Genomic DNA, 15,677 nt, shown 5'->3' with positions numbered 1-15,677 from the left:
TCGTTGTTCCTTGGATCTGATATTGAATAGTCTTATCGTTGTTCCTTGGATATATTCTTATTGGATTATCTTGACCCCTGTTTAGGAGTCTCAGTGTCAGTCTCAGTTCCAGTCTCAGTGTCAGTCTAAGTGTTAGACTCAGTGTCAAGTCTCAGTTTCCAGTTTTTAATTTTTTAAGCAAACTATGGTGGTGAACTTTGTCAAAAGCCTTGGAAAAATCTAGTAAGATAGCATCTATTTGTTCACTATTATCTAAACCTTTTGAAAAGTCATCAATTAGTCCTATTAGTTGTGTTTCAAGTGATCTATATTTTCTAAAGCCATGTTGGAATGGGGTGAGGACATTATGTTTATCTAAGTGGTTTATGATGTTACCACATATTATGTGTTCTAGGATTTTACATGTGATGCTGGTAAGTGATACTGGTCTGTAGTTTCCTTGGTAAAACTTTCTCCTTATAAATTAAGGTGATAGTATTGTTTTTAAATATTAATTAAATATTCAGTGTAATACTATTGCAATTGCTGAATTTTCACATCATATCGGATCTATATGCATTTATATTTTCTTTATCATTATTATTGATTATATATAATTTTCATTGTAGAAATATCATTAGATAAAATTCATATTTTTATTTAAATCATCATACACATCGTTTATTGATTTATGTATAACGTGGTGTGTATGATGTGACTGTCGGGCTGACTTTGGGTCTAAAATATTATGACACACAAGTCATTAAAAAAAAATTGTTCATATGATTATCTCTGTATTTTTTAAATTTCAGTTTTTTTACTTTGAAAAAAAATCTTAATTTTGACTATGATTTAATTAGTATTATTTGATTTATATAAACAAATAAGAAATGATTCAACCTCTAAAATAAGTCAAGTGTTCGGCCTCATTTTCGGAATGTGCGAAGTGTTCCGTTAGAGAAAAACTTAGGGAAACACTGGACTAGTCGAATGTTCAAGCTTAAAGTTAAAGTACTTAAAACACATACACACATTACAAAGTAATACTTAGTAATTAATTCAACTAAGTCCCGACAGTCGCCTATCCCAGAAAGTTGGCCTATTTGGTGGGGTATGGGAGCAATTGCGTCACTACCGTCCTCCCCTCCCACCCGCCATCCTTATACTTCGTTGCTATTTTTTTTTGTTGAAATCACAGTTTCATATTTCATATTTGAACCAACCGCCCATTCTCTTTCTACATAAATAGTTGCAATCGACCATGATATCTTTGCACCTCTGGATAAAAGTAGGCTTGGAGACCTTGGAAACCATACACAGGATCAGTAATGTTATTCGATAACATTTAAAATAGGTCAGAAGAAAATAACAAGAATTTTTGACTATGTTTATGACTTTCCTTAAACACTGGGAAACATTTTTGTGTGAATTTATGTTTATCTATAAAAGCTTACCTTTGAACACAACAAATTTGAACAAAAAAATTTTGCAAATTTCTCTGCTTTAGATTAGTGGTAACTAGAGTATTTAAAAAAGCATATATAGGCTCCTATTTATTTTCAAAAACTATAAATGGTTTGTCAAAAACTTAGAATGATTTAATAAAGAGCTTATCTTTGAATTAAGAAAAAACAAAAGATCTTTATTCGGTGGCGTAGAAGTACCTGTGAGACAGGTAAAAGAAAAAGATGGAAATGTATCAGTATATTTTAGAAAATAATAATCTATATTTGATGTTTCACCTTTTACAATTAGCAGTTTCATTTGTTTAATATATTAACTACTTTATATTTGTAATTGATGCCACAAAAGAAAACTAGTACAAATTCTCTTATGAAATAAATGATTTCTATGCCTGATTCAACAAAGAATACTTTTATGGCACACACACACACAAAATTAAAACACTCTTACTAAGAAAAAAAACAACAAGAAACCTACTGCAATTTTGTAACGCAAAATAAAGAGACATTATTATTTAGAAGAATAAATATTAACAAAATTAGGGCCTATTTACCCGATAACCCAAGTGGAGAATTTGTTAAGCTATGTGCAGAATAAATATCTTTTATATTATTTCATATCTTTAACTATTTAAAAAATAAGTATTGTTGCAACTCTCTAGGTTAGGCACTCTACGTAAAGGCAGGCAACACAACACAGTGTAACAGGAAATAAAGACAAGTGTTTATTCACTAGGACAAACACATAGCATCCTTCAGCTTCCTCTGAGTCTTTCTACTAATTTACCATGCATTTAAACAGCAACCCGAATGTGGACCAACGACAGCCTTCCCCGCTTCGCTCCAGGTCCCTTCTGCAATCTTCAGGCAGCACCAAAAGCTGGCTTCTTAGTTTCCCAAACATTCAGACTCTTCACAATCCCTGATGCACTGTTCTTCTCTCCGTTCTAGTCTCTTCCTGTTTACGTTCACTAGTGCGCTAGTGCGCACCTCAGGCACTGGTGCAAGGCAGGGTTACAACACTACCCCCACCTTAGTCTTTTCGTCCCGAAAAGAAACATGTTCACGGTTGATTAGTGCAGGTGGAGGTCTGTCAGTGGGAGTCACAGATTGCGTGGAGCGTGCTCCCCACAAAGCGATCCACACTGCTCTCTGCAGGTGCCGTTTTCTCCTTCTCCAGTTGACCAAGTTTCTCTCGATACGATGTCGAAAACGTGGCCTCTCCATCCTGACGGTTGATGCTGGCGTCAGCCACCTGACACATAGAGTGGTAGTGACAGCTCTTGTTGTTGTTAATGCAGTTAACTCATAACTGTGCTTCATCAGGCCCTTGCTAAGGATGACTCGTGAAAGAGCTGTAGACCCACATGAGGCTACGCTGTTTAACAAACTGTCAGCCTCATCCGTCTCAGGGAGAATTGTCTGTAAGGCACCTTTACAACGTTTCAGGTGCAAAAGTTCATCAGCTGCATGGTTCTTCTGACCACCTTCAGGGCCTCTCTCGCTGGTGAAAACAGAAGTATCGAAGTCCACTGGTTTCAGACCCTGTTGATGGGTTTCTTGACATTTGCACTCCCTTCGTGAAGCCCCGCATGTACAGTTGTTGCTTACCGTCTGAATGCAACAATCAAAATTCAAGTTCCCCTCGTAGGTACTGGCAGATCGACAGGGGTCCTTAAGGTCCAAAGTGACAGGCTCCAACGCAGGCTCAAAGTTTTCCTGCTCTGTCCAGGTCGTCGTTGCACTCAAAGCTGGTACAGCAAAAGTCTCAGTCGCGTAGCAGACTTCTTCTATTGCTTCGACTGTCTCTTTCTGTTCATCTGTGTGCTTCTTGTTAAGATTGACGCATTCTTTGTAACTATCAGTACAGCCACAGTCCTGAATGAGTAGCGGTTCATTGTTGTTGAATGATGTTAGACTCCTCTCTCTTACAGGATTGATCTGGCCTTGCAAGTTACGTATCAGTTTGTCCATAGAATGATTCATCGAATCCTGGAAGGTACAAAGTTCACTTAACCAGTTCTGCATGGTGTTCAGCACCTCACCAATATCTGGTTCTATCTCAAACAGGTATATTTCCGGATCATCCCCTTCATCAACAAGAGCCTGCCAAAGACTGGCTCTCATTTTTTCTTTGGTACAGAAAATCCTCAGCTCCCTGGCTCGGAGCTCCTCTTTTAATTGTTTACAGCTAAGTTCATCTAGCTTCCTAAGCGTTGCCATTCTTTCCTTTTGTTGAGCTGCCCAAATCCAACTTCGACACCAGTTGTTGCAACTCTCTAGGTTAGGCACTCTACGTAAAGGCAGGCAACACAACACAGTGTAACAGGAAATAAAGACAGGTGTTTATTCACTAGGACAAACACATAGCATCCTTCAGCTTCCTCTGAGTCTTTCTACTAATTTACCATTCATTTAAACAGCAACCCGAATGTGGACCAACGACAGCCTTCCCCGCTTCGCTCCAGGTCCCTTCTGCAATCTTCAGGCAGCACCAAAAGCTGGCTTCTTAGTTTCCCAAACATTCAGACTCTTCACAATCCCTGATGCACTGTTCTTCTCTCCGTTCTAGTCTCTTCCTGTTTACGTTCACTAGTGCGCTAGTGCGCACCTCAAGCACTGGTGTAAGGCAGGGTTACAACAGTATTTTTTAAATTAATTTTTGCAAGCAATATTTTAATTTCATTTATATTATTTTCTACTTTATACAAATAATGTTTTAACTGCATTTAATACAGGTGAATATTTCAAGATATTCAATGCATGTTAGGTATTTTTAAGAGTAATAAATAACTATAAGGTGTTTTATTTTAAAATAAATAAAACATCGATATGCACTTTTGTTTATACCAAAATCTACATTTCCTATATGTATATATTGTTACGATTCTCTATAAAACCTTGACATAGCGATATAGCTGAGTCAAGAACCTGACAATTGGGCTTTTATCCAGCGAGACACATTAATGAGAGTAATAAATAATGAAATATACACTACTTCTACTTGAATCTCGTTCTTGCCTTGAATCTGCTGGTCCTCCACTGACTTTGACTGCCTTGACCCCAGCTTGTCGAAAAAAACACACAGTCTATCTTCCGATAAACATATTACCGTTGATCTAGACAGGGATTGTTTACATCCTTCCTTTGTAGCTACGCAGATAGGCATGTGGCAGTTGTTAACACATAGGGCTACACTGACCATCGTCACAGTTAAGTTACAATATCTACCTATCTATCATTATATATATATAAATCTTCGATTAGCACTTTTGTTATGGGAACATTTACAGAAAATTGCTCTGTGTCGATCAGTAGATATCAAATATCTATTTCAATAGTTTGTTCTGCCCATAAAATAGCTTCTTTTTTTGTAAAACAAATAGTCACTAGTCATAGCAAAGCATATGAGCTGGTTATAAAAATATAAGTCATTGGGCTGACAGTGTTTACAATATAATGCTGCCAAATACTAAACAAAACAAATATATAATTGTGACACATCGAGCAGAAAAAATATGAGAAAGACTGAAAATGCAGACGCAGAGATAGAATAAGCAAGAAAGAGTAATAGAGAGAAGGAGCGGTACTTAAGAGATATAGAAACAAGTGGAAAACATACTAACAGAGAAAGAGATAAAGAAAGAGAAAGGAAAAGAGACAGAAAGAGAGATAGAAAGCTTGAGAAAGAATAAAGAAACAGAAAGCAACAGTGAGACAAAGAGACAGACAGAGAAAGAAGTACAGAGACGAACATTGAGAGAGAGAGAGAGAGAGAGGGAGGGGGAGGAGACACAAAAAGACAATAGAAAGACAAAGGAATAAACAACAAAACGTGAGATTATTATTATGGTTTTAATTTCACTAAAGAAGTTTAGGGCATAAGATCTTACACCATAACAGAGTCTGTTTAAAGATCAACATTTCTATAGTCCTGGGCACGATTTATAAGTATAACCACTGGCTCTTGACTCCGACAGACACATTCCAATTCGATCAATTCCATTCAGATTCGATTAAGATTCTATTCAAGTTATCAAATCCAAATTCTGTCCGATATGATTTGGAGCAGTTCAATGCTCTTCAGAATCTAACAGGCTCAATTATATTCAACCTGATTTGATCTTATCCAATCCAATCTAATAGAGCGCAATTTTATTAGATCAAAATCAGATAAAATCTGATACGATTACAAAATATTTAATTTAATCAGAACCAATCGAATAACATTTTATTCTCAGATTATTTGATAAGATCAAATATGATCCTAACCCAATTCCAATAAAAAATGATCGATTCCAATCAGATAAGATTACAACGGATTAGATGAAATTCTATATGATCTGATTCGATCCTATTGAAATCAATTGGATCCGTTTCTGATTCAATCAGATCTGATTTAATCAAATCTTATCCTATTTGAACCGATCTTATCCAATTAAATTCGGATCCTATTCTATGATTTAAACGAATTTCTATATTTGTTAGGGCAAAGGAATAAACTTTGTTTATCATTAATTTAGTTTATTTGTCTATTTTTTTGTGTATGTAAAGATGACAAGTTAATTATATTCATGTAACACCAACATCTATTACAACATAAGAACCAATTACGATTTGAGCTATTTATATTAACTTGCTATTAACTGTTTTAATGGATTTATTGAGTACATTACCTTTTTGATAAGAAGCGTAGTCGAGAGGCCAAGTGCGCTTGAACTTGGCTTGGCTACCTAGAAGGGGGCTCGAGGTTCGACACAAGTAATTTGTTAAATGAGTATCAATAGCAACTACAAAAACTAGCAAGGTATACTATTTGATAACCAGGTTTTATATGACAAACAAAAGTTTAATGAATTAATGAAAGGGCCTATAATGAGACAAAAATAATGAATAAATATCAATAGTGCATTTACAAGGTTAGTATAAGTTATATTCAAAATAACATAGCACACCTTAATATCAGTGTCACAACTCGAAGCTCACAACCTAAAACCATGGAGGCACAACACAGCCATCCGACCAATCTAGCCTGACTCCAACAGAGTCCCAAGCCTGCGTCCCTATTAAGAAAATACATATTCCTTGAGCTCGCCGTCCACACGATCAAAGGAACAACGAATTTCGAGCTACACCACGAAGAGTAATAAAGTAAATAACTGACTTAGACCCAATACTGGGGAAGAAAACAGAAGATAAACTCTCACAAAAGATCCAGCCTCAGCACACAACAAAAGCAAAGCAAGGAAGCAAAATGACATCAACAAAAACGCGTTCCTAGAAACAAAACTCACAATCTCTTATGGTACACCAAAAGAAGATGCGCATGCCAATCCCCTCTACTAAATGCTGATAGGACAGTCCTATTGACAGATAAGAAAAATGAAAAGATGCCGAATTACTTCAAAATGAAAAACTTTCCCCTTTGTTTGACTTAGTTATACTAATCAGGGGAAGAACTCTGCACATTCAACATTTTCTCTCAATAATGTCGAAGCTATTTCGCTTGCTCAATATCAAACTAAATAATAAATAACCAATATATGGCCTCTTTTACTTAAAAAGCAACTATGGATAGAATAATGTAAATGAGATGAATACCTGGCTTTAGTTTATATATATATATTTAAATGAAATTTTACGCTATTTGAACTCGGTGCACCTATGTCCATGGATCCTTGTTAACTCTCTTTTGTTAATAAAGGCATTTTTAGTCTAACTAGCAAATTGTGAGGAAATATAATTTTTTTAAATGACGTCATATGGAATAAATTCCTTATATTACCTTTACCTATCTCTTAGTCTGTTGGACTGTTGGGGTATCATGCAAGATTTGTCGACCGTCCATCTTATCAGGGCTTATTTGTATTAATTACTAAGTTTTAATTTATAATGTGTGTATGTGTTAAAATTACTTTAGCTTGAATATTTTAGGTCCAAGTTCAGCCCGACAGTCACATCATACACACCAGTGATACATAAACCAATAAACGATGTGTATGATGATTTAAATAAAATTATGAATTTAATCTAATGATATTTCTACAATTAGAATGATATATGATCAATAATAATGATAAAGAAAATATAATGCATATAGATCCAATTTGATGGGAAAATTCAGTAATTGTAATAGTATTACATAAATATTTAATTAATATTTAAAAAAACAATACAATCACCTTAACTTATAAGGTAAGGTCCATAATATTGTCCACACAGTGACGATCTTTCAAGACAACAACTGGCAATACACGTAGTTCAATAGTCCAGCCAGGATACTGTTCATCGACGATCCATAAGTAATAGTTTATAGTAGCATCCAAAGCTCACAAATACACAAAGCATTACCAGGTCTGGAAATAGCAACTCGCCGTCTGGAATCTGGAACCTCAGACTCGAAGTTAGTCCCAAAACTTGAAACAAAAACTTTAGACAGAAAACCTGAGATGAACAACCTGTCCTGTAACCTAAAACTGAGATCTCACTCCTGAAACCTAGGATCCTATAGAAAGATAAAGAACATATTCTTCTAATCTTCTAATCTATATACAAAATACGAATACAATCGAATCCATATACAGAATTACCAATATCAGATCAAGGTGGGACTCGGGCAGAGTTGTGTTTACTGAGCACTGAGCGCCTAAAAGCAGCACGGAAAACCAACTCCTAGATACCCCCCCCCCCCCACTGGTCCACAAATGAGATTGGACCAAAAGCGTTCTGAGCATGCTATAAGCGCTATATAAAAGCTATAATAATAATAATAATAATAAATTCAATAGCTGAACAGAATATAGCCTGCTTCAGTCTAACAACATGGCGTGAATGCACCAGACGAATGTTTTCAATTTACGTCATAAAAAATTATGACGTAGCAACAAGGGGAGCAATAGGTGCGACATTTCTCCATTCCTCTCTGTTCTTAGCCTTAGTTAGAACCTCATTCAATGGCATGCCCGCCCATTCTTTTATGTTGTCTTCCCATTGCTTTCTTTGTCTGCCTCTTCTTCTTTTTCCTGGTACTGTTCCTTGAAGGACGGTCTTAACGAGCCCTGAAGATCTTGTGATATGGCCATAGATTTTTAGCTTGCGTTTTTTTTTTTCGATAGTTAGCAAGTCAGCATGGGGTCCAATCACTGCAGTAATCCTGTCCTTAATTCATCGGTTCGGTCCTTAAATGTGATACCTAGGATCCTTATGAAACATCTCAATTCCATTGCGAAGATCTCTCTAGCTAAAGCTAAAGAGGAGAAAATACCTTATATGTAAATGCTTAAAAAACTCGTAGCACCAGTCTATGCAATATTGTCAACTTACTCGTATTGATAATGACTTTGTTTTAGTCTAACTAGGCCGTGTAACTTTATCATTTGTAACTGGCAATCTCTCAGACAGCCATAGAGAAAAAAAGGCAAGCACTGGAACTAGCAGCTACCACACTAATAAACTATCCATGTAGACCAAACTATCTACACCAAGATTTATATTTTAATTAAAATCATTGTAGATTCAAGATCTAGAATGTCTATGTCTAGTTTACAATTATTTAGACTAGATCAAGATCTAGAATTTTAATTTCTAGACTTAAGGTGAAGATTTTTATTTCCAAATGTCTAGATCAATATTGCACTGTTAAAAAATACTAAAATTAAACTACTATTTTAAAATCAAATTTTGCATTTAGTATATTAATAAATTAAATAGATTTTGTTTTACGTAAATCTTATTTAAATTACATCTAGATTATTCCAGATTCATATTTTTGATCTAGATCTAATAATAAATAGATCTTAAGAGTGCTAAATAAGAAGATTAATTTAGATAGATCTGCATCCTCATTTTAGTTCCATTTAAATGAAAATGCCAATATCTCTGTTGGTTACATGCTTAGACATCGATCAGACGTTGCCGAAGTACAAGTGTCAGGTTTAAGATTTATTTGGGTTGTTAACTAGCTGTATACTATTAAGGTCCCGGGGTTCAACCTGACAAGAACGTCACTCACACACAGTCGTACATACAGTAACCAACTAGGTGAATAGTTTAAATAACAACAAAAATAAATGAATTTAATTGTATGAAACATATATGTGTATGTACAATGAGGATGATAAATAGACAATATATATATATTAGATATATATATATATATATATATGTATAATAGGTATATATAAAGATATTATTCAATAATTAATTTAAGCACCTTTGCTACTGCTATCAACTTGTCACCCTGGTTTTAAGGTCCACCAGACTCTGACCGACTGGCGTCACAAAACTGCCAACCTCGGTAATAGTAAAGTTAGACCTCAGATAATCGCCAATTTGACAATAACACTGAAAAAAACTGTAATTTATATTTCTGAGACGGCAAGCGACGCCCACAACTCCAACACTGGCACCCTATAAACGAAATAAACACAATACTCTCAACTTCTACACTAAAAATAGAAATAGTGACAACCTCATACAACATACAATAATAGATATCATAAACTCACCTTTAACAGGGGTCCCAAGAATCGAACTAAATAATAAGTCCGAGAAACTGGTACCAACAAATAACGGGCCAACACACCGTCCGTTACAACCAAATTCAGAGGGTGAACTGCCTCATGACAAAGAATGACCGATAGATGTCACCGGACTTTGTGACGTAGCAAAACAATTCAAAATAAAAAATATACAAGACACTCTCGCCCCGTACACATACTACGAGTAGAGGAAATAAAAAAAAAGAGTTAGGAGAAAGAAAAAGACACTTGTCTATACTACGCGACAACAAGCTCGATACTTATTCTTTCTTTTTTTAAAAATACAAATCAATACCAAAAGATTATCTAAAATTGCTCGTCAGACATTGTATATATCCAGTAGTTGTCGTGCCGTAATGTGTAATATATCTCTTGAAGGCTTTCGTAATTTAGTGATTTTACTAAAGGTTTTACTCTAGTCGAATGTGAATATTTGTTTGTTATAAATCTCACTGCTCTATTTTATGTCTGTTCCAGTTTCTTAATGTTTTTTTTTAGTAAATGGGTCTCAAACAGAGGATGCCGGGTTAAACCATATTATTGGCCTAACCAAGGTTAAATAGCATTTTAGTTTTATGTTCTTATTTGAGTTATAGAAATTTCTTTTAATAAACCCTAATGCTTTGTTTGATTTTTTGATAGTTTCATCAATATGGGGATTCCATGACAGTTTTTCATTTATTATAACACCTAGGGATTTTGCATTTTTAGTCTGTGTTGCTGGTTTACCATTGAATTTGACAGTACATTTAGTTTCCTCATGAAAGCACTCAATGAACTTCAGTAGTTTGGGAGGGCAACCTATTTTTCTTAGAAGTTTGAAAAGGCCACTTCTGCTGACCATGTCAAAGACTTTAGTCAGATAAATAAAAAAGGATGAAAAGGGGTTTGTCTCTCTCTCTAAATTTTCCGCAGTAGTCGTAGGGAAGATATCATGTCTATAGTGGAACTACCACTCCTGAATCCACATTGCGACTCTGGGTAGACTCTAGAAGCTTTCACTTGCAGCCTGGATAGTGCCACTTTAGCAAAGATTTTGCCCACTATACTGAGGAGAGAGATGATACCCCTATAATTGTTGCAGTCACTCCGATCCCTTTTGTTCTTGTATATTGTGACTACAGTTGCGTAACACATGTCCTGTGGGACATGACCTGTTTCCCAAAAGAGGCAGAGGAGAATATTGAGTTCAGGGAGAAAGAGTGATTCGTTGACTTTAACTACTTCCACTGGGATACCATCACCCCCAGGAGATTTTCTATTTTGCATGCAGTTAATTGCTTTTTTGAGGTCACTAAGACTCGGAAGCTCATCTAGGCATTCCAATACTGGAAGGTCTGGTTGAGAAGCCAGGGCGACATCGTTACTGTATTCTGTGTGGCATCGTCTATCGTTCTAGCTGCTTGGTTTGATCTGTAATATTTTCTACAGATTTGGATAGAAGGGGAGCAGGCTTAGACTCTGTTGGACCCATGGCCGCTTTAATGCCATCAAACAGAGCTTTGCTATTTCGTAAGTAGAGACTGTCTTGGATTCTGTTGCAGGTATCCCTCCAAAAGTTGTTAGCACATTGTCTAGCCATTTGTTTCGCCTCTTTAATAGCACTTTTGAAGGCATCCAAAGATTTTGGGCTAGGTTTTGCCTTGTGAGCGAAGCGTGCAGATCATTTTTTCACGATGCAGGGTTCCATATGTGCTAGATTCAATCCAGTCTATATTTTTTGTGTTTTTGAGGCCCAAAGGCGGTGATTGCCGAACTGTAGATTACATCTCTTAATTTCTCCCATCTAATATAGAGGTTTGCAGTGGTGTCAAGCAGGGATGTGTGCTCGCACTTAATCTGTTTGGCATATTCTTCTCCTGTCTACTGTATTATGCGTACAACGACATAAACGAAGGTATGTTTCTCCATATAAGATCCTCTGGAAAACTATTTAATGTATCAAGGCTGCGGGCAAAAACCAAGGTTAAGAAGTTACTTATTAGGGAACTCCTGTATGCTGATAATGCAGCTATTGTGGCTGATTCTGATATTAAGCTACAGTCCCTTGCTGACAAACTATCTGCTGCTTGCCAGAAGTTCGGCTTAAACATCAGTCAAAGCAAGACAAAGATACTTGTCCAAGACACAAACACTGCACCCATAGTAAGCATTAATGGCCAACCACTAGAAATTGTTGATCCCTTTGTTACAAATGGCTAGACAATGTGCTAACAACTTTTGGAGGGATACCTGCAACAGAATCCAAGACAGTCTCTACTTACGACGCCTTGGCTGGCTTGGCCACGTTTGTAGAATGCCTGTAGGTCGACTTCCACAGGACATACTGTATGGCGATCTAATATAAGGCAGGAGAGCCGCTGGTCGCCCACTTTTACTTTATACGGATGTATGCAAACGCGACATGAAGCTCTTCAAAATCGACACTAGCAGCTTGGAAGAGGTGGCACTGGATAGATCCACATGGAGAGAGAGTATAAAGGAAGGGTTAAGGATTGCAGATGCCATACACAACAGAAGCAGAAAGAATGGTGAAAATGCAATGGTGCCTGGTAATTACTTATGCCCAACCTGCGACCGCAGCTATGTTTCAAGGATTGGCCTCTTTAGTCACACAAGAAGTTGCAAAGGTAAGAGATTGTCTCTCGAGTCGTAAAATGTCACAGACTGTTTTACCATGAATAAGATAAGTGGAATTAATGTGTTTTAGTTTTTTGTTACTCATAATAACTGACATATTTCTGGGTGGAAAGACATGCTCAAATTTGATTCCCTTTTCTATAATTCATCTAATTCTCTTTGTTAAATTTCTGTATCTTGTGTTGCTTTATTGTTTAATATATTATGCAATCGTCTGCAAATAATCTGACTTTTGTTCATGAACTAATGCAAATTGGTAAATCGTTTATGTAAATTAAAAATAGTAGTTGACCTAAAATTGTTCCTTGAGGTACGTCTGAGTTTACTGTTATTGGTGTTGATTTAGAGCCAGTTTGTTCTCTCCCTATAAGAAAATCTTTAATTCACTGATGCTATGGACCATCAATGGACCAATGGACCATCAATGCCAAAATATTTTTTTAAGCAAACTATGGTGGTGAACTTTGTCAAAAGCTTTGGAAAAATTTTGTAAGAAAGCATCTATTTGCTCACTGTTATCTAAACCTTTTGAAAAATCATCAATTAGTCCTATTAGTTGTGTTTCACATGATCTATATTTCTTAAAGCCATGTTGGTATGGAGTAAGGACATTATGTTTGTCTAAGTGGCTTGTGATGTTGCTACATATTATGTGTTCTAGGATTTTACATTTTATGCTGATAAGTAAAAATGTTCTGTAGTTTCCTTGGTAAGATTTTTCTCCTTTTTAATAGAGGGGTGACATAAGCTTCTTTCCAGTCCTTAGGTACTCTGCCTTGGTTAAAAGTATTTTGATTACTGATGCTAGCTCATTGCTTATTTTTTTAGTAATCTAGCTGGAATACCAACAGGTTCAGATGCTTTATCTTTAACTTTGAAGGAACACCCAAAACATGTACAACATTAATAACCAAAAGAAAAAATTAAACGCACAATAAATCTTTGAATTATTATTACAAAATCCCGTCTAGAATATTCCTTGCGAATAGGCGAATTTGACAGGAATCATATAGGGGCCGCCTCTAAAGTTGTGTTATTAAACAAACTATCTTTGCAATATGGTTTCTTGTGCTACTGTAGTAGTTATTCTTTCGTTTAGAAATAATTTTATGTAACTACTAGACCCTTGAAAATTTGATTTCTTAGTACTAAATAGAAAACAAAGTATATACCACTAAAAAACACAGCTTTATACTTGCTGTATGTTGTACTCTAAGATACACTAAAAATCTAAATATTTATAGTATTTTGCCATGAGCTAAAATCTTAAATATTATTAAAAATGCCAAAACATTCGCTGTCCATCAATGCAGTTTGAATTACACAGATGTTGTCTCATTAACGTTACGTATTTTCCTTTTCTCTTTAACACAATATAGTAATTATCCCAAACTTTAAACAGCTGATAACAAGAATCATACATACTGTTAGTACTTAGAACTGTACCAGCGCTTATGATGCACAGTAGATACAACTAAAGAGAAAGGTACGCTTTACATACACATAGGTATAGCAGCTAAAGAGGAAGCTGTGTACAGCAACATTTGAATGTCGTATAGGCTTTTGCAATTGATTAAATTATTGTCTGCTACTTCATTCTTCATTAAGTTACCAATCAAATACACAGCAATATTTCCCCCATATGTCTTTAGCGCTAAAAATTAACAACCACATAACGTTCAACACATTATGACAAAAATGTATTTGAAAAAAATCAATACTTAAAAGCAGGAAAGATTTATTTGAAAAATAGATCATTGAAATTAATTTAGAAAAACACATATACACGCAACATTAAAATTATCAAGTATAATCTTCCGTTCTACTCCATTTTTACAGTCTTCAAAATAAAAATAAATAAAACACATATTTCATGCGAGATGTTAAAAGAGCTTTCCAGTTTGTTTGTTTTTAAATCCAGTGTTATTTTCAAATCCAAGGTTTGTTTCTTTGATTTTTACTTTTTCTCTATTATCATTGTAAGATTGTTAAGATTTTCTGCAAAACAAATGTACAATATTTGTTTTAAATGCAATTCATCGAATTTAGATTTAAAGCTAACCTTTTAATAAACAAAGTTACTATATAATACTGTACTGAAAGCAATATCATATACACGTAAAGTTAACTTAGGGATGTCACAGAGTACCATGACATTGCAATTGTGGTTTATTTTATACACTAATGATTTTTAATCACATATTATTTTTGCTCCTTTACAAAATTTGCTGTTTATGTGGCTCTACTTGCTCTTCTTTTAGAGAGCTCAGGCGTTAGATATATTTCATAGAAATAAAATACATAGAAAAATACTTTAAAAATAATTTTTAATACTTAGGGGTAGGGGAAACGCTTGGAGACTATTTTTTATGTCTACTTCAAATCTAATGAAAACATAAATTGATTTAATGTATAAATAGAATAAGTACCCTTTCAAAATCTAGAAAAAAAAATGAAAATGTTGTTGCTAGCGAAACGGCTGCCAGTTTAATTTGTAAAAATAAAAGCTATCTACTTGTGCATTTATTTATTTTTTTTTAAATTGTCAGAGTTGTAGGAAAATATAATTGCTATTGAGTAATCATTATTTTTGTATTTCTTTTAAATTGTTTTAGAAATATTTTTTTTTCCTTTCTATTCAGAAAACTGTTTTTACAATAAAAGTGCAAATAATTTTTACATTAAACTAATTATAAAAAAAAAGAGATAATTTTATTGGAATCTAGAAAAATAAATAAGTATAGAAAAAATCATTTCCATAAAGCAATAAATAAATAAAAAAGGTTTTAGAGTATGAAAAAAAAAACACCTTAATTTTGAGAATACATCAAAAGCTTAGAAAATTCAAAATATCTTCAAACTATAATAATAAGTTATAAAAACATTAAATAAGTTTTAAAAACTATAACTGTTATTTTAAAAACATTAGGAATATAATACGTTAAAAGTTTAATTTTAGTTCAATGAAAACTATAAAAAATTAAGTAAAAACCTTTTTGTCAATGAAGTGCTTAAGACTTAATTTCCTTTAATGTAATTAAAGGAATGACTTTAT

General features: G+C 34.6%; 2 protein-coding genes and 1 long non-coding RNA gene across 9 annotated transcripts in view; all 3 read right to left on the bottom strand.

Annotated features, from left to right (window-relative positions):
* LOC106075430 (oviduct-specific glycoprotein-like) overlaps positions 1 to 1,520 on the bottom strand; it is a 61,769-nt gene extending 60,249 nt beyond the window's left edge. Inside the window, exon 1 of the mRNA XM_056033716.1 lies at positions 1,434 to 1,520. The gene's annotated coding sequence lies outside the window, so the exon portion shown is untranslated. The remainder of the gene's footprint in view (positions 1 to 1,433) is intronic.
* A 4,703-nt stretch (positions 1,521 to 6,223) lies between these two features.
* Positions 6,224 to 9,932, bottom strand: LOC129926978 (uncharacterized). Its single transcript, XR_008778682.1, has 3 exons — positions 9,655 to 9,932; positions 7,625 to 7,947; positions 6,224 to 6,505 (listed from the first exon to the last, which is right to left on the bottom strand). It is a non-coding gene; the product is annotated as an uncharacterized LOC129926978 (long non-coding RNA).
* A 4,410-nt stretch (positions 9,933 to 14,342) lies between these two features.
* Positions 14,343 to 15,677, bottom strand: part of LOC106077516 (acidic mammalian chitinase-like) — an 80,677-nt gene continuing 79,342 nt past the window's right edge. For all 7 annotated transcript variants that reach the window (XM_013238255.2, XM_056033832.1, XM_056033829.1 and 4 more), the window contains one exon: positions 14,343 to 14,620. In XM_013238255.2, the coding sequence (XP_013093709.2) occupies positions 14,611 to 14,620 (10 nt within the window). In that variant the 3' untranslated portion in view covers positions 14,343 to 14,610. The remainder of the gene's footprint in view (positions 14,621 to 15,677) is intronic.

The sequence above is a fragment of the Biomphalaria glabrata genome, chromosome 6 (assembly GCF_947242115.1).
Source record: "Biomphalaria glabrata chromosome 6, xgBioGlab47.1, whole genome shotgun sequence".
Taxonomy (NCBI): domain Eukaryota; kingdom Metazoa; phylum Mollusca; class Gastropoda; family Planorbidae; genus Biomphalaria; species Biomphalaria glabrata.
The sequence above is the reverse complement of the archived record's forward strand: the minus strand, read 5'-3'. Positions and strand labels throughout refer to the sequence as shown.